This window comes from Leuciscus leuciscus (genome assembly GCF_965113295.1).
Source record: "Leuciscus leuciscus genome assembly, chromosome: 16".
Taxonomy (NCBI): Eukaryota; Metazoa; Chordata; class Actinopteri; order Cypriniformes; family Leuciscidae; genus Leuciscus; species Leuciscus leuciscus.
Genome location: NC_138740.1, coordinates 41,587,439 through 41,607,322, shown reverse-complemented (window position 1 = coordinate 41,607,322; position 19,884 = coordinate 41,587,439). Strand labels below are relative to the sequence as shown.

General features: G+C 41.9%; 2 protein-coding genes and 1 long non-coding RNA gene across 3 annotated transcripts in view; 2 read left to right on the top strand and 1 right to left on the bottom strand.

Annotated features, from left to right (window-relative positions):
* Positions 1-8: 8 nt before the first annotated feature.
* On the top strand, positions 9-1,067 carry LOC309476943 (protein zer-1 homolog). The gene is made up of 2 exons (XM_082140095.1): positions 9-769; positions 854-1,067. The coding sequence occupies exons 1-2, from the start codon at positions 609-611 to the stop codon at positions 1,050-1,052; spliced, it is 360 nt and encodes a 119-aa protein (XP_081996221.1). The 5' UTR covers positions 9-608; the 3' UTR covers positions 1,053-1,067.
* A 7,788-nt stretch (positions 1,068-8,855) lies between these two features.
* Positions 8,856-19,884, top strand: part of homer1 (homer scaffold protein 1) — a 190,370-nt gene continuing 179,341 nt past the window's right edge. Inside the window, exon 1 of the mRNA XM_082140085.1 lies at positions 8,856-8,932. The gene's annotated coding sequence lies outside the window, so the exon portion shown is untranslated. The remainder of the gene's footprint in view (positions 8,933-19,884) is intronic.
* LOC309476949 lies at positions 9,209-10,280 on the bottom strand. The gene is made up of 2 exons (XR_014198428.1): positions 10,205-10,280; positions 9,209-10,033 (listed from the first exon to the last, which is right to left on the bottom strand). It is a non-coding gene; the product is annotated as an uncharacterized lncRNA (long non-coding RNA).

Genomic DNA, 19,884 nt, shown 5'->3' with positions numbered 1-19,884 from the left:
GATCCAATTTGCTCTAATGCAGAAGCAGAAAGCGAGTATTTGCTTTATAGGCCAAACCTGAGAAAATGCCCCATCTGGTAAAACATAGTAAACATTAACATTGTTAGCCGTGCCGACAGCATGAAAGCCTGTAAACAAAGATAATTTTATAGTTAAATAAATCACTGGGATTAAAAATGTCGGTTTCAATGGGGATGTTTTTGTCTTTAAGGTCCTGAGAGGAACAAGTTTGTGTTACTAGTGCAAAATAGATTTATTAAAGAAAATAGAAAAATGGGTGTGAAATAGTAAAATTCCAATAAAAATACACACCTGTGCCTTAGTGAATGCAGTGGGCATTATCACAGGTGAAGTGATCACAGTCTTTCCTGTAGCTCAAACAGTAGAGGCAGCGCTTGCAACGCCAAGGTCACGGGTTCGGTTCCCAGGGAGAGCAAGAGCTGAGAAGACTGTAGATGTGGAGCTTCAGGTGCAAGCGTCTGCCAGATGTGTACAAATAACTAAACTGAAACAGACACAAATGTCCATAAGTTCACACAAGGGTTAATCGCATGTGTCGCATTCCAAACACACCCTGAATGACCTTTAGTGTCACATGACCTTGTCACATGTTTGCATCTGCTCTTTCTTGTTTGCTTCCTGCTCTCCCGCAGGAGTTTCCAGATAAACAGGAGCTGCACCGAAACATGCTGGGGCTTCTGGGTAATGTGGCCGAAGTGAGAGCGCTGAGACCGCAGCTCCTGACCAAGCAGTTCATCAGCGTCTTCAGGTGTGACACGCGTTCAGTGCAGTGCATGATGGGACGGGGTCAGAGGTCGTGTGTGTCTGACGTGTGTGTGTGTGTGTGTCTCAGTGAGCTGCTGGACAGTAAGGCGGATGGCATCGAGGTGTCCTATAACGCCTGTGGGGTTCTGTCCCACATCATGTTCGACGGGCCCGAGGTCTGGGCCATGGAGGAGCCCCAGAGGTCAGAGGTCATGGACAAAATGTGGGCGGCCATCCAGAGCTGGGACGTTAGCTCGCGACGCAACATCAACTACAGGTGTGTGTAGTGTGTGTAACCTCACGCTGATCTAATACAGCTTAGCATGTTGATGAGGAGGATGATAATGATGATGAGGATGAGGATGATAATGAGGATGATAATGATGATGAGGATGATAATGATGATGAGGATGATAATGATGATGAGGATGATAATGATGATGAGGAGGATGATAATGATGATGAGGAGGATGATAATGATGATGAGGAGGATGATGATGATGATGATGATGATGATGATGATGAGGATGATGAGGATGACCTAGTTATGACTCTTTTAACTCGGATGCCGTATTTTCTTCAAGATAAGTCACACGGGTCAAAATTGCGTTGTTGAGAAACTCTGATAAGTGTCAATGTACAAGTCATATTTTATTATTACATACAAAATAATGTGAAATACCGGTAAATAAAATGAAATATTTACAAACAAACACTATAAACATGTATATTTTGTTTCCTTTCACTCTACAACACATCCTCATCCTTCCCTTTTTTTTTTTAAATACTAAAATTGAGTGTTCATCAGAGGGTTCAAGACTCCTGCAATTTTGTCACACTTGAACATGAATACACACACACACACACACACACACACAAAAACTCAATGGATTTGAGGAGCTTTGTGGTTGAAATGTAAAACAGTAATGAATCCTTCACTCTCGGGTCGATCTGACCCCCTGAGGAATGAGTGGAGTGCGAGGAATGCTTCAGGACACATGGAAATACATGTGTATCTGAATGTATACTGAAGAGAACTGGAAATACATGTGTATCTGAATGTATACTGAAGAGAAATGACTCTAGGACCCAGCCAAAAATTGCATTAAAAAATAGACAAAATATTATCAAAGTGGGGAAAAAAAGTAAGTATAATTTTATGGCTTCGGGTCATTTTGACCCGCGAGGGAAAGATGTGTTACAGTGTGCGAGGGAAAGATCTGTTACAGTGTGCGAGGGAAAGATGTGTTACAGAGTGCGAGGGAAAGATGTGTTACAGTGTGCGAGGGAAAGATCTGTTACAGTGTGCGAGGGAAAGATCTGTTACAGTGTGCGAGGGAAAGATCTGTTACAGTGTGCGAGGGAAAGATGTGTTACAGTGTGCGAGGGAAAGATGTGTTACAGTGTGCGAGGGAAAGATGTGTTACAGTGTGCGAGGGAAAGATGTGTTACAGAGTGCGAGGGAAAGATGTGTTACAGTGTGCGAGGGAAAGATGTGTTACAGTGTGCGAGGGAAAGATGTGTTACAGTGTGCGAGGGAAAGATCTGTTACAGTGTGCGAGGGAAAGATCTGTTACAGTGTGCGAGGGAAAGATGTGTTACAGTGTGCGAGGGAAGGGTGTGTTACAGTGTGCGAGGGAAAGATCTGTTACAGTGTGCGAGGGAAAGATGTGTTACAGTGTGCGAGGGAAAGATGTGTTACAGTGTGCGAGGGAAGGGTGTGTTACAGTGTGCGAGGGAAAGATCTGTTACAGTGTGCGAGGGAAAGATCTGTTACAGTGTGCGAGGGAAAGATGTGTTACAGTGTGCGAGGGAAAGATGTGTTACAGTGTGCGAGGGAAAGATGTGTTACAGTGTGCGAGGGAAAGATCTGTTACAGTGTGCGAGGGAAAGATGTGTTACAGAGTGCGAGGGAAAGATGTGTTACAGTGTGCGAGGGAAAGATGTGTTACAGTGTGCGAGGGAAAGATGTGTTACAGAGTGCGAGGGAAAGATGTGTTACAGAGTGCGAGGGAAAGATGTGTTCCCAGGCTCAGTCGGGGGCCAGTTCTCCTCTGGCATTTATGAGCTAGAGGCCGGATTGTAGTTTGAACTGTAGGATTATATAAATGCCTGGCTGAAGAGATGCGACTTTAATCTAGTTTTAAACTGGGAGAGCGAGTCTGAGCAACGAACAGTATCAGGAAGACTATTCCAGAGTTTTGGAGCCAAATGTGAAAATGCTCTCCCTCCTTTGGTGGTTCTGGATATCCTAGGTATGACCAAAAGCCTTGAATTTAGTGATCTTAAAGAGCGCGATGGATTATAGGGTGATAGAAGATCCGTTAAATAGACTGGAGCTAAGCCGTTTAGGGCTTTATAAGTCAGTAGCAATACCTTGTAATTAATACGGAACTTTATAGGTAACCAATGCAGTGATGATAAAATCGGTGTTATATGATCATATTTTCTTGATCTCGTAAGAACTCTAGCGGCGGCATTTTGGACTAACTGTAGCTTGTTTATTGAGGATGCAGGACAACCAGCTAATAAAGCATTACAGTAATCCAGTCTCGAGGTCATGAATGCATGAACTAACTTTTCTGCATCAGAAACTGATAGCATATTACGTAGCTTAGCAATGTTTCTAAGGTGGAAAAATGCTGTTTTTGTAACATATGAAATATGATTTTCAAAAGATAGGTTGCAATCGAGTATAACACCCAGGTCTTTTACTGTAGAGGATAAAGTAACAGGACATCCTATGATGTTAAAGTTGTATTGTGCGAGGTTTTGTGGGCGGTTTTTTGAACCGATAAGTATTACCTCTGTCTTGTCTGGATTTAATAAAAGAAAATTACGCGTCATCCAATCTTTTATATCTTTAACACACTCTGTCAATTTGGAAAATTTAGCGTTTTCATCCGGCCGTGATGAAATATATATTTGAGTGTCATCAGCATAACAATGGAAACTAATTCCATGTTTCCTTATAATATTTCCAAGTGGCATCATATATATGGAAAATAACAGAGGGCCTAACACAGATCCCTGCGGCACTCCATAGTTTACTGGAGTTATGATCGATTTTTCTCCATTTAAATAGACAAAATGGTTGCGGTCAGATAGGTATGATTTGAACCAGCTTAGTGCTTGTCCTTGAACACCAGTATAATTTTGTAGTCGATCTAAGAGTAATGTATGATCTATAGTATCGAACGCAGCACTAAGATCAAGTAAAACTAGTATTGAGATACAGCCTTGGTCAGAAGCTAAAAGTAAATCATTTGTGATTTTAACGAGCGCAGTTTCAGTGCTATGATGCGGTCTGAATCCAGACTGAAACTTTTCATAGATATCATTTTGTTGCAAGAAAGAGCCCAGTTGAGCGGACACCACTTTTTCTAATATTTTAGACATAAATGGAAGATTTGAAATGGGTCTATAATTTGCTAGATTATTATGATCTAATTGTGGTTTCTTAATGAGAGGTTTTATAACTGCCAGTTTAAATGTTCTTGGAACATGACCTAAAGATAAAGACGAGTTAATAATATTGAGGAGAGGCTCTTCCACTACAGGTAACACTTCTTTCAGTAGTTTAGTTGGTATAGGATCTAATAAACATGTTGTTGTTTTAGATGAAGTGATCAGTTTATTTAACTCTTTTTGTTCTATAGTTGTAAAGCACTGTAATTGTTCTTGCGGGGTGATAATTGAAGCTGAATTATAAGGCGCGATTGAAGATTGAACGTTTACAATTGTGGTTCTGATGCTTTCTATTTTCTCAGTGAAGAAGTTCATGAAATCATTACTACTGAACTGTAACGGGATATTTTGTTCGGGTGACATCTGTTTATTTGTTAGTCTAGCCACGGTGTTAAATAAAAATCTTGGATTGTTTTGGTTGTTTTCTATTAGTTTGCGGAGGTGCTCAGCCCTGGCCGCTTTTAGGGCCTTTTTATAACGTGACATACTGTCTTTCCACGCGATTCTAAAGACCTCTAAATTAGTTTGTTTCCATTTACGCTCTAAAATACGGGTTTCTCTCTTTAAAACATGCGTAGTATTGTTATACCATGGTGCTTTATTTTTCTCTCTGACCTTTTTTAATTTAATAGGTGCAACCACATCCAATGTTCTAGAGAGAATGGTGCTCATAGTGCTAGTTAGTTCTTCTAGTTCATCTGTTTGTTTGGTTTCAGGCAGCAGCTGAGACAGATTAGATAAGCAATTTGAGAAATTATCTATGGTGGATGGGAGGATTGTTCTGCCTGGTTGATAACGCGACGCCGCATGACATATTACAGCAGTACGTAATATGCAAGTTACCATGTAGTGATCAGTGACATCATCACTTTGTGGAATGATAACTATCGTTGTTTCAGGCGATGTGCTGCGTACCGTATCGATTAGATTCCTGAAGTCTTTCTTCAGAATCTCCGTCTGGCGCAGCCTGATGTCGTTCACTCCCGCGTGCAGGACCACAGTTCCGATGCGCTCGTCACCGTTCAGGATCTCGGGAACGCGAGCAGCGATTTCAGAAACACGAGCACCAGGAAAGCAGTGACTGTGCACCTTACTTTTACCTAACGTAGCGTGTACGTGCCGAACGATGGAATCGCCGATGATCACAGCATCGCGTTCTGTTTCGCGTAGAGGGGAGAAGCGGTTTTGTGTGGATAACTCGAAAACCGGGAGGGTCGGAGAAAGTCTTGGTCTAAACCTGACTCGCGTCTTCCGCTGCGGAACCACCCAGGCTTCGTGGTGGCGTGTTGGAGCCGGAGTGAACGAGACCATGGCTGATTGCGACCGATGCTGAGGAACGCACGGAGTAGACTCGGTCGGAGTCAGCGGGTTAGTAACGTTAAACACTGATTTGTGTGCATCGGCGCGTGATGTTTCAAGAGCCAAACACCGGTCTCTCAGCTCGGCCTATCTCAATAAAAGGTCGTGGATCTGTTTCTCAACAGCTTCCAGCTCAGACTGCAGTGCGTGCAGCTCAAATGTGTCCTCACCTGCACCAAAAGGTAGACTACTTACATCTGATATATTCGCCATTTTAACAGATGGACAGTGAGTTAGCAACGAAGCTACCAGTGATGCTATCAATATTAATACTAATTTATGACTGAAGTCTTGGATATAATCCGTTTTTTTTTTTTTTTTTTTTTTTTAGTGGTAGGGGTGTAGAGTAGACGCACGATAGGCGAAAAAAAGATATTTGTTAAGTGAGTGTGGAGAAGACGCGTTCAGCCGTGATCCACGGACGTACCTTTAAGAGTATCCAGCGTTGGATCACTAATAGGCTTGAGACGCGTCTGCTCAACAGTCCGCGTTGTAACTATGAGGTTTTTTAGGTTTTAGTGTGCGAGGGAAGGATGTGTTACAGTGTGCGTTACAGTGTGCGAGGGAAAGATGTGTTACAGTGTGCGAGGGAAGGGTGTGTTACAGTGTGCGAGGGAAAGGTGTGTTACAGAGTGCGAGGGAAAGGTGTGTTACAGTGTGCGAGGGAAGGGTGTGTTACAGTGTGCGAGGGAAAGGTGTGTTACAGAGTGCGAGGGAAAGATGTGTTGCAGTGTGCGAGGGAAGGGTGTGTTACAGTGTGCGAGGGAAAGGTGTGTTACAGAGTGCGAGGGAAAGATGTGTTACAGTGTGCGAGGGAAAGATGTGTTACAGTGTGCGAGGGAAAGGTGTGTTACAGTGTGCGAGGGAAAGGTGTGTTACAGTGTGCGAGGGAAGGGTGTGTTACAGTGTGCGAGGGAAAGGTGTGTTACAGTGTGCGAGGGAAAGGTGTGTTACAGTGTGCGAGGGAAAGATGTGTTACAGTGTGCGAGGGAAAGATGTGTTACAGTGTGCGAGGGAAAGATGTGTTACAGTGTGCGAGGGAAGGGTGTGTTACAGTGTGCGAGGGAAAGGTGTGTTACAGTGTGCGAGGGAAGGGTGTGTTACAGTGTGCGAGGGAAAGATGTGTTACAGTGTGCGAGGGAAAGATGTGTTACAGTGTGCGAGGGAAGGGTGTGTTACAGTGTGCGAGGGAAAGATGTGTTACAGTGTGAGAGGGAAAGGTGTGTTACAGAGTGCGAGGGAAAGGTGTGTTACAGTGTGCGAGGGAAAGATGTGTTACAGTGTGCGAGGGAAAGATGTGTTACAGTGTGCGAGGGAAGGGTGTGTTACAGTGTGCGAGGGAAAGGTGTGTTACAGTGTGCGAGGGAAAGATGTGTTACAGTGTGCGAGGGAAAGATGTGTTACAGTGTGCGAGGGAAGGGTGTGTTACAGTGTGCGAGGGAAAGGTGTGTTACAGTGTGCGAGGGAAAGGTGTGTTACAGTGTGCGAGGGAAAGGTGTGTTACAGAGTGCGAGGGAAAGATGTGTTACAGTGTGCGAGGGAAAGGTGTGTTACAGTGTGCGAGGGAAAGGTGTGTTACAGAGTGCGAGGGAAAGGTGTGTTACAGAGTGCGAGGGAAAGGTGTGTTACAGAGTGCGAGGGAAAGATGTGTTACAGTGTGCGAGGGAAGGGTGAGTAAATATAACGGTATTAGGAATGAAAAATATAATTCTAGAACACATAAATGATAGTGGCATTGATGATAAATGGTAAGAGTGATATATGAGTATATGAGCTCTCGCTTCAGCACCAGTGCACACGTGTGTGTCTGATCGAGTGCTTGATGTTAATCACATTATATCACAGCATGTTTCAGATGATGTGGCTGATATTAAGGAAAATACAGTAATGCTTAAAGGTGCAGTGTGTAATATTCAGGAGGATCTGTGGACAGAACTGCATTATCATATACACATCTATGTTGTCAGTGGTGTATAAAGATCTTACTTAATGAAGCGTTATGCGTTTATTAGCTGAGAATGAGCATTTCTCTCTACACACACCGCGGGTCCGCTTACATCCACATGTTTCTACGGTGGCCCTGAGCGGACAAACGTGTTTCGTCACTATGTTGTTCTCCATGATAAGAAGCTTCAGCTAAAGTCAGCGGATAAAACACTGACACAATGATGAACAGGTGACAATAATACTCAAAATAACATCGTTTCACTGAATAATAAAGTTAACATCATTTCTTCATTCATCTTTGTAAAGAAACCTCATTGTTTAACTGGCTCCTCTCTGCTGTCTCAGACGACGACATCACTTCCTGTCCGCCACCGTAACTTCTGTTGGGTGCAGTTCACAACCTCACCACTAGATGTGCTAAACTTACACACTGCACCTTTAAGAGATCAGAGTGATGTCATCTGTGAGCAGACGCTCTTACCTCGTCACTGACCTGTGTGTGTGTGTGTGTGTGCAGGTCGTTTGAGCCGATCCTGCGTCTGCTGGCTCAGAGTGGTGCTCCGGTCAGTCAGCACTGGGCCACATGGGCGCTTTATAACCTGGTGTCAGTTTACCGTGAGTATTTCACTTTAAAATCACTGTGAATTTTCACTTCGATGAGCCTGAAGCTCTTCCTGATGATGTCTCCTAATCCACAACACGTTCACACACACACACACACACACACACATGAATGTGTTCTTGACCTCGTTCTGATGTTAGTGAAGGATTCTAAACGAGGTTCACTCACACTAAACTCGCCCAAACATAGAAAAATGTAAATTAAATTCAGAAGAAACAGTGTGTTTGGGTTTAAGGCCGAGTGCAGCCCTGAGTGTAAGGCCTCACAGAGGAAGTGCTTTCGGGTTATCTTATGGTATATTTACAATACATTTAAAATGACATTTTTACTGAATCGTGATTTGTTCTTAAAATCGTTCGTATGCACAAAATGTGTGTGTGTGTGTACACATGCTTAATGAGAGCCAGTGTTCTATTCACGCTCTCCTCTCTCTGTCCTGCAGCGGGGAAATACTGTCCTCTCCTGATGAAGGAGGGAGGAGTGATCCTGCTGAAGAGGGTTCTAGAGCTGGAGTCCTCCCATCAGGAGACCAAGGAGATGGCACGGTACTGACACACACACACACACACACACACACACACACACACACACACACACACTAATGCTGAAGAGGGTTCTAGAGCTGGAGTCCTCCCATCAGGAGACCAAGGAGATGGCACGGTACTGACACACACACACACACACACACACACACACACACACACACACACTAATGCTGAAGAGGGTTCTAGAGCTGGAGTCCTCCCATCAGGAGACCAAGGAGATGGCACGGTACTGACACACACACACACACACACACACACACACACACACACACACACACACACACACACACACACACACACACACACACACACACACACACACACACACACACTCACTCACTCACTCACTCACTCACTCACTCACTCACTCACTCAGAATCATTTGACACACTGATTCATGATTCGCCCTCCACCAATAATTGCCCTGATACTTTTGGTTCTAACCCTGTAAATCCTGACATATGAAATAATAGTCAGACAATACTTTTTAGAAGTTTTTGACAAAAAAAAAGTATAAAATAAAATAAAAAGTATGCATAAATGTTTTGTTAGTGTCATATATTTGATGCATCAGACTCTTATAGCTCATATAGTCTGATATAGTGAGAATATGGAGGAGAAACAGCTCAGATGAAGATGCTGATATTTATATGAAATACTGATGCTTGTAATGTAAACAGTGACGTCTTCATAACACTATAGCAGATACTGACATAAAATGTGTATAAATATCAATATCTGCCAATAATGTCTTAGTAAGGTGATATTCAAAGCTCTGTTAGTTTAAAACATATAATACAATGATGATTGAGAGATGAACAACCCTTCCTCATACGCCTGATGATCATATTTGATACTCATGATTCTTATAATAAGGGAATAGTCAACAGTGTAAATATCGCTGATATTACATGCAGGTTTTTTTTAAACATGAGTATGATGTACAAACATGCACACAATAAGTGCATTGTGTAAATGTAATCATTTAACTGTGAGTACACAGTCGTTAAAGACACGAATATACATGTGTAGTTATCCAGCACATATCAGTAGAGATGCTGTACATGTGGACTGAACTTTTACAGTTGCTTGTTCTTTTTCACATATTCTATAATCTCTACAGTGTGTGTGTGTGTCCCTAACAACACACTCTTACACATCTCACTCTTCCACAACAAGGAACTGTGTATTCTCAGTTTGTGTGTAACACATTTCTACAGAAAGAAACGGCCGTTTGCCAGTTCATCAGACATTACAGACATTCCACGTCAGGGATTAGTGGGAAACACGTGTGTATATAGTCAGTGTGCAGATAACACACACACACCTGTGCTTCCTCTCTCCACACGTGTGTATATAGTCAGTGTGCAGATAACACACACACCTGTGCTTCCTCTCTCCACACGTGTGTATATAGTCAGTGTGCAGATAACACACACACCTGTGCTTCCTCTCTCCACACGTGTGTATATAGTCAGTGTGCAGATAACACACACACCTGTGCTTCCTCTCTCCACACGCGTGTATATAGTCAGTGTGCAGATAACACACACACACCTGTGCTTCCTCTCTCCACACGTGTGTATATAGTCAGTGTGCAGATAACACACACACCTGTGCTTCCTCTCTCCACACGTGTGTATATAGTCAGTGTGCAGATAACACACACACACCTGTGCTTCCTCTCTCCACACGTGTGTATATAGTCAGTGTGCAGATAACACACACACACCTGTGCTTCCTCTCTCCACACGTGTGTATATAGTCAGTGTGCAGATAACACACACACCTGTGCTTCCTCTCTCCACACGTGTGCATATAGTCAGTGTGCAGATAACACACACACACCTGTGCTTCCTCTCTCCACACGTGTGTATATAGTCAGTGTGCAGATAACACACACACCTGTGCTTCCTCTCTCCACACGTGTGTATATAGTCAGTGTGCAGATAACACACACACCTGTGCTTCCTCTCTCCACACGTGTGTATATAGTCAGTGTGCAGATAACACACACACCTGTGCTTCCTCTCTCCACACGTGTGTATATAGTCAGTGTGCAGATAACACACACACCTGTGCTTCCTCTCTCCACACGTGTGCATATAGTCAGTGTGCAGATAACACACACACACCTGTGCTTCCTCTCTCCACACGTGTGTATATAGTCAGTGTGCAGATAACACACACCTGTGCTTCCTCTCTCCACACGTGTGTATATAGTCAGTGTGCAGATAACACACACACACCTGTGCTTCCTCTCTCCACACGTGTGTATATAGTCAGTGTGCAGATAACACACACACCTGTGCTTCCTCTCTCCACACGTGTGTATATAGTCAGTGTGCAGATAACACACACACACCTGTGCTTCCTCTCTCCACACGTGTGTATATAGTCAGTGTGCAGATAACACACACACACCTGTGCTTCCTCTCTCCACACGTGTGTATATAGTCAGTGTGCAGATAACACACACACCTGTGCTTCCTCTCTCCACACGTGTGTATATAGTCAGTGTGCAGATAACACACACACCTGTGCTTCCTCTCTCCACACGTGTGCATATAGTCAGTGTGCAGATAACACACACACACCTGTGCTTCCTCTCTCCACACGTGTGTATATAGTCAGTGTGCAGATAACACACACCTGTGCTTCCTCTCTCCACACGTGTGTATATAGTCAGTGTGCAGATAACACACACACACCTGTGCTTCCTCTCTCCACACGTGTGTATATAGTCAGTGTGCAGATAACACACACACCTGTGCTTCCTCTCTCCACACGTGTGTATATAGTCAGTGTGCAGATAACACACACACCTGTGCTTCCTCTCTCCACACGTGTGTATATAGTCAGTGTGCAGATAACACACACACCTGTGCTTCCTCTCTCCACACGTGTGTATATAGTCAGTGTGCAGATAACACACACACCTGTGCTTCCTCTCTCCACACGTGTGTATATAGTCAGTGTGCAGATAACACACACACCTGTGCTTCCTCTCTCCACACGTGTGTATATAGTCAGTGTGCAGATAACACACACACCTGTGCTTCCTCTCTCCACACGTGTGTATATAGTCAGTGTGCAGATAACACACACACCTGTGCTTCCTCTCTCCACACGTGTGTATATAGTCAGTGTGCAGATAACACACACACCTGTGCTTCCTCTCTCCACACGTGTGCATATAGTCAGTGTGCAGATAACACACACACACCTGTGCTTCCTCTCTCCACACGCGTGTATATAGTCAGTGTGCAGATAACACACACACACCTGTGCTTCCTCTCTCCACACGTGTGTATATAGTCAGTGTGCAGATAACACACACACCTGTGCTTCCTCTCTCCACACGTGTGCATATAGTCAGTGTGCAGATAACACACACACACACCTGTGCTTCCTCTCTCCACACGTGTGTATATAGTCAGTGTGCAGATAACACACACCTGTGCTTCCTCTCTCCACACGTGTGTATATAGTCAGTGTGCAGATAACACACACACCTGTGCTTCCTCTCTCCACACGTGTGTATATAGTCAGTGTGCAGATAACACACACACACCTGTGCTTCCTCTCTCCACACGTGTGTATATAGTCAGTGTGCAGATAACACACACACCTGTGCTTCCTCTCTCCACACGTGTGTATATAGTCAGTGTGCAGATAACACACACACACCCGTGCTTCCTCTCTCCACACGTGTGTATATAGTCAGTGTGCAGATAACACACACACCTGTGCTTCATCTCTCCACACGTGTGTATATAGTCAGTGTGCAGATAACACACACACCTGTGCTTCCTCTCTCCACACGTGTGTATATAGTCAGTGTGCAGATAACACACACACACCCGTGCTTCCTCTCTCCACACGTGTGTATATAGTCAGTGTGCAGATAACACACACACCTGTGCTTCATCTCTCCACACGTGTGTATATAGTCAGTGTGCAGATAACACACACCTGTGCTTCCTCTCTCCACACGTGTGTATATAGTCAGTGTGCAGATAACACACACACCTGTGCTTCCTCTCTCCACACGTGTGTATATAGTCAGTGTGCAGATAACACACACACCTGTGCTTCCTCTCTCCACACGCGTGTATATAGTCAGTGTGCAGATAACACACACACCTGTGCTTCCTCTCTCCACACGTGTGTATATAGTCAGTGTGCAGATAACACACACACCTGTGCTTCCTCTCTCCACACGTGTGTATATAGTCAGTGTGCAGATAACACACACACCTGTGCTTCCTCTCTCCACACGCGTGTAGATTATGGCGCTCGAAATGTTCCATTCGGCGACGAGACTGACAAGCACGACAGATAACACACGTGTATACGTGCGTGTACGTCTCCATTTGTTTTATATGGAGACGTACACGCAAATATCACGTCACGTAGACACGTCAATAACGTGTAGCTGTTGATCTTTACAGACGTGACGGCGGCGTCACGTTAGAATTTAACGTTTGGATAACGTCTGCACGTCTGCCCGTCTTATTTTCCTTATTTTCTCATAGGCTACATTTAGGCTACTGTTATAGACATTATAGATAATCTTATTTTGGCAGTTTACTTAGGACTAAATTGGATTTATTTATTTATTTATGTAATGATGAATGTCTGTTAAGTATGCATTTTGTATCCCAATGATAGATAAAAGTATATTGTCATGTATACGATGAGAGACAAATAAAATGGGCTAGTAAAATTCAGAAAAAGTGGGTCATATATTTGTTTGTTTAAGATGTGTTAAAGCCCTGCAGCAGCCGGTCTGCATGCCTCAAGTTCATTCATAGATGCTGCATTTAGTAGGCTATTAATTAACCATTCAGAAACCACTTTAAAACTAATTGGATTTTAAACTCAAATTAATTATCATACTTCTGATTGCTGGTTACTGCTATACTTATTCTGAACAGGTCATTAATCATTCAATTTAAAATAGTTTAACATAAATATACTATTTAATAGAGCTACACTACAGTTTTTATAAAGCCTAGCACTCTATTAAATCTAGCCTAGTCATACTGCACATTTTTTTGCTACTATGTTAAGAGCATACAAATATATCACCCAACTCAGGCAAAACAATTGACAGCCCTGATAAATAAAGTAAAAGGCTTAAACGGATGCATCTTGTTTTCACCTGCAGGAAAAACAAACACTTAAAACAAAAATGACAGTAAATGCCCAGTAACATCAGTAGGTGGCAGCAGAGGGACACTCATCTGCTCATTAGACATGTCCACTCCTTGATATACTTGTAGGAAGTTTCAGTAAGTCTTGGGTCATTTATTCCTGTACATTAAGGGCTCAATGCCTTAACAATTTCTGAAAGGAGCAATGTTCGATATATACATTTGCTTTTGTAAAATATTTTCAGTGCTTTAAATGTCTTACAGATTTGTATGGGTTCTGCATGCATCTTTGGAAGTTATTCCACAAGATAAATATTAAGTAAAATGTATGACTGAATTATTTTTTTTAAATGGATTTTTATGTCAAAACGAAGAGTTTGTAATGTCATTTGTAGCATTTTTTAATAACAGAATAATAGACTTAAATAGTCAGAGTATGACTGCTTTATTCTATGGTATTGTCTGCATGCTGGTCCTATTCCTGTCTAGCACATGAGATACCCATACCTTTACTCTGCTCTTAAGCACACAATAATCATAAATGCTACACTAAATCTTTAAATCCTGGGAAATAAAGTTTGTTACATAAATAAGAATTACAGTAAAAAGCATTCACTTAACAATTTTGCAGTTAATGAAGTACATGTTATACAATATGCTCAGTATTTTGTGTTCAGTATTTTCAGATTTAAACTATATGGCTACGATTTATATTTATATTCTTTATATCACAATGACATACATATGTACACATCAGGGTTTCCGTTGAAATGTCCGACAAAATTAAATCTCTCCGGTCAAATTGTCCGATTAAAATTGCCTAATAATCCCGCCCCCCAACACAATCTGAATTTGAGAATAAGCCTAAAATGTATAAAGCAAACATACACCGACCTTTGGCTATGTTATAAAGGAACAGGCTCTACCGTTTTAAAGTTATTAAACATTATTACATGGCTTGGTTGAATTCCAATGTGGAATGCGGTCTGTTATTTCTGTTATTTCGCTGAAGCACTAGCGGCGCCAGGATTTTGATTAGGTGGGCCTCCAGAAAACTGGATGGCCCAGTTAAAATAAGCCAAAAAATAAATAAGAACGGTTTCCCCTTCATCTCCGTTTCAGCGCTTTTCTGGGCACTGAGGACAGCGACTCAGTAGCCAACCTGAATTTAATGCGTAATTAGCATAGGTAAAAAACAAAACAAAAAAAACAAACACTTAAACAGGATTTTTTTGTTGCTTTTTTAATACAATTACAATTTCATTTAATTTATTGTTTAATAAAATTATAGGCCTATTATTTTTAGTTTATTAACAGCAACAACAGCTGTAAAGATGAAGTTGACGATCGCCATCTCCGTAGTGAACGCGCCTATAGAGAGAAATGCACATGATCACATAATCAGAGAGTAGCCTATTTCTTTTAGTTTTAAATTGTTAAAAAGACATTTCAAGCTTTCTTAAGATATATTTCATGTCTGTGAGGCCTATGCTGAGTTTTGTTAAATTAGGATGAGATGCGCTCCAGTTCACGAGCAATGCAAGTGACCGCGCGGGCGCCTGCATGATTAGGCCTATATCGTCTGCTATATTTCCAGGCAATCGGTTGATAAACATTTTTTTATAAAAATTAAGATACAATTTATACAAAACGAAATTCACTTCAGAAAAGTCTTTCTACAAAACAAAACTTAATTAAGTGGTCAAAATCATGTCTGACCCGCTCCATGTCTCTCGATATTGCGCATCCTATCTTACTTGTGCTGTTCACTTTTCATAATCAACATAAATAAAAAAATAACATTATAATATTTTAACAAATATTAAACTAAATGAGCTTAATGGCTACAACACTTATAGTAGGCTATACCTAGACTCTCTATTTGTACAAATTGCTGCACATTCATTTTATTCTGAATTTTGCACACATAAGTTGAAAGGCATTTGTTTGTGCATGCATAGCAAAACATATCTGCAACATTGATCAAGTTTCGCTGATAATTATGCGTGCATTTATTAATTATTATCTTAATGAATAATGAAACAAGGACGAAGCATATAAACTGCGTTGTTTGTTTAGAATGGAATGGATCGCAAATAGATCCGAATGAAGAAACGAACCATAGTAGAAAATGGGGGTTTTTTCGTCTATTCGAAAGTTAGACTAATAAACATGTTGCATTCGGCCTGATTATGTAATGTTTTAAGTTGCATAGCCTGCCTCCAGTTTTCCTCAACTTTACTAATTAAGTATCTTTGACCAGCATATCATCAAAATGTCCGGAAAACGAAACCTCTGCCGGTCACTTGTTTTCTAGCGGAAACTCTGGTACACACACACACACACACACACACACACACACACACACACACACACACACACACACACACACACACACACACACACACACACACACACACACACACACACACACACAGTATATATATATGTGTGTGTGTGTGTGTGTGTGTGTGTGTGTGTTACATTCTCTATAAAGTACATTTACTGTATTACTGTATGTAAAATGCAAGTGGAGTACGTATACAGTATTACAGTACTGAAAATAATGTCTGATTACACACCTGTTCTGTGTACAAACGTTTAAATGATTGAAGACACTGTTGTTCTCCCAACATTCAGCTGTAAGGTCATGATTGATAACATTGTCTGCAATAGTGTCCTTATTGCATTAGAAACATGTCCACAATCTTGACCTCTTCCACTGTTTTGCCTCCGTACCCTTCTTCCACCACACATCATTACTCCTCTTCTTCCAGACTGTTGACCCTGTTTGTTTCTGTGTTGTTCTTCCATTATCTAAATGTGTGACACTGAGTTGTGCTCTGTCAATATATGCTTGTCAAATGAAGCTTCATGAGATGCACTTCTGAGCTATTTCAGAGACCTGGTTGATTTAATGCTTTGCATTCCCCTTCATTAGTGAAATGCAAAATGTATAGCCAAGACACTGTCATTAAAATGTTCAAATGTAGCATGTCATGGGAACCAACAACAGCACATACATTAGGCTATACCCATATTTCTATTTATAACGCAGCCACTTTAAATTCACATAATGTTTCACATCTGAGTAACAGAAATATAATGATATATATATATATATAATGAAAATGAATTGCCAACATGCCAAGAATATAAAAAAATACCAAGTAAAACACAAATTTGTAAATATTTGTTTGAATGTTTCTGTAATGAGCAGTTTTTAGAAACCAGAATGCCTGTAAATAAACAATAATAATGACTGGCATTTCACACAAAAGTCAATGAAAATACAGTTCCAAACAGCGCCACAGCAGAACAATTGTCTGAAAGGAGTAGTTGTGTGGGTGTTAAATATACATTTGTATTTTTGAAAGAATAGGTTGAACATCAACCAGTAATCTCAATAGAACAGGGCCTTGGCGCCATCTACCGGCAATTTTATATTGATATTTAGTAGTTTAATATTTATTTAGCCTCCGTTCATTTCGGCATTTACAACTCGGTTTAAATGAGCTTGCTAGAAGTTCATAGAACGATTTTTTATAACATAGAATTTAAGAATATAATTAAGTAATGCATCCACTCTACTATAGAGCTTTTTTATTATTATTATTGTAGCCTATATCCTATTTCATATTCCCACATGCTCGTGCATAATTGATATTGCAAAATAGGCCTACATTCAAAGCTTTTTACTGTTGAGATTCGTTTTTTTATGTATCCAAACCTAAATAGTATTTTCTTAATATTCTTCGAGGATGTTAAAAGCTAGGCCTATGTTAAATAGCTATTAATGTGATTTTCTCTGCTGAAAATTACTTCATCTAATTTAATAATAGCTTTAATAGCTAAATGATCAAGTCTTCTAGCCCACACTGTTCGAACAGTGTCTCAAATAAGACAAGTCTATTCAATTCAATTCAAATTTAGCTGTAGCGCTTTTCACAATATTGTTTCAAAACAGCTTTACAGAAAATGCATTTCAGAAATGTACATAGAAAAATACAATTAGTAAGTTAGTCATTTATTAATCCATCATACAAGTAGCTGCATAAAAGCACGTGCGCTATTTTTAAATTAGCCAAGGCACGTTTTGCGTTCAGACGGGCAGACGGGCAGACGTTCTCCACACGCACGTTAACACGTCTTTAAGCTTGGTTAGGAAAGAAATGACACAAAGCGAGCGCCATATATATAGTCAGTGTGCAGATAACACACACACCTGTGCTTCCTCTCTCCACACGTGTGTATATAGTCAGTGTGCAGATAACACACACACCTGTGCTTCCTCTCTCCACACGTGTGTATATAGTCAGTGTGCAGATAACACACACACCTGTGCTTCCTCTCTCCACACGTGTGTATATAGTCAGTGTGCAGATAACACACACACCTGTGCTTCCTCTCTCCACACGTGTGTATATAGTCAGTGTGCAGATAACACACACACCTGTGCTTCCTCTCTCCACACGCGTGTATATAGTCAGTGTGCAGATAACACACACACACCTGTGCTTCCTCTCTCCACACGCGTGTATATAGTCAGTGTGCAGATAACACACACACACCTGTGCTTCCTCTCTCCACACGCGTGTATATAGTCAGTGTACAGATAACACACACACCTGTGCTTCCTCTCTCCACACGTGTGTATATAGTCAGTGTGCAGATAACACACACACCTGTGCTTCCTCTCTCCACACGTGTGTATATAGTCAGTGTGCAGATAACACACACACCTGTGCTTCCTCTCTCCACACGCGTGTATATAGTCAGTGTGCAGATAACACACACACCTGTGCTTCCTCTCTCCACACGTGTGTATATAGTCAGTGTGCAGATAACACACACACCTGTGCTTCCTCTCTCCACACGTGTGTATATAGTCAGTGTGCAGATAACACACACACCTGTGCTTCCTCTCTCCACACGCGTGTATATAGTCAGTGTGCAGATAACACACACCTGTGCTTCCTCTCTCCACACGTGTGTATATAGTCAGTGTGCAGATAACACACACACCTGTGCTTCCTCTCTCCACACGTGTGTATATAGTCAGTGTGCAGATAACACACACACCTGTGCTTCCTCTCTCCACACGCGTGTATATAGTCAGTGTGCAGATAACACACACACACCTGTGCTTCCTCTCTCCACACGCGTGTATATAGTCAGTGTGCAGATAACACACACACACCTGTGCTTCCTCTCTCCACACGCGTGTATATAGTCAGTGTACAGATAACACACACACCTGTGCTTCCTCTCTCCACACGTGTGTATATAGTCAGTGTGCAGATAACACACACACCTGTGCTTCCTCTCTCCACACGTGTGTATATAGTCAGTGTGCAGATAACACACACACCTGTGCTTCCTCTCTCCACACGTGTGTATATAGTCAGTGTGCAGATAACACACACCTGTGCTTCCTCTCTCCACACGTGTGCATATAGTCAGTGTGCAGATAACACACACACACCTGTGCTTCCTCTCTCCACACGTGTGTATATAGTCAGTGTGCAGATAACACACACACACCCGTGCTTCCTCTCTCCACACGTGTGTATATAGTCAGTGTGCAGATAACACACACACCTGTGCTTCCTCTCTCCACACGTGTGTATATAGTCAGTGTGCAGATAACACACACACCTGTGCTTCCTCTCTCCACACGCGTGTATATAGTCAGTGTGCAGATAACACACACACCTGTGCTTCCTCTCTCCACACGCGTGTATATAGTCAGTGTGCAGATAACACACACACCTGTGCTTCCTCTCTCCACACGTGTGCATATAGTCAGTGTGCAGATAACACACACACACCTGTGCTTCCTCTCTCCACACGTGTGTATATAGTCAGTGTGCAGATAACACACACACCTGTGCTTCCTCTCTCCACACGTGTGTATATAGTCAGTGTGCAGATAACACACACACCTGTGCTTCCTCTCTCCACACGTGTGTATATAGTCAGTGTGCAGATAACACACACACCTGTGCTTCCTCTCTCC

Bases quoted from the DNA above. Each gene is read 5' to 3' on its own strand.
- LOC309476943 (XM_082140095.1), top strand. From the start codon at position 609: ATGTTTGCATCTGCTCTTTCTTGTTTGCTTCCTGCTCTCCCGCAGGAG. The intron at 770-853 runs GTGTGACACGCG...TGTGTGTCTCAG, and splicing joins CAGTTCATCAGCGTCTTCAG to TGAGCTGCTGGACAGTAAGG.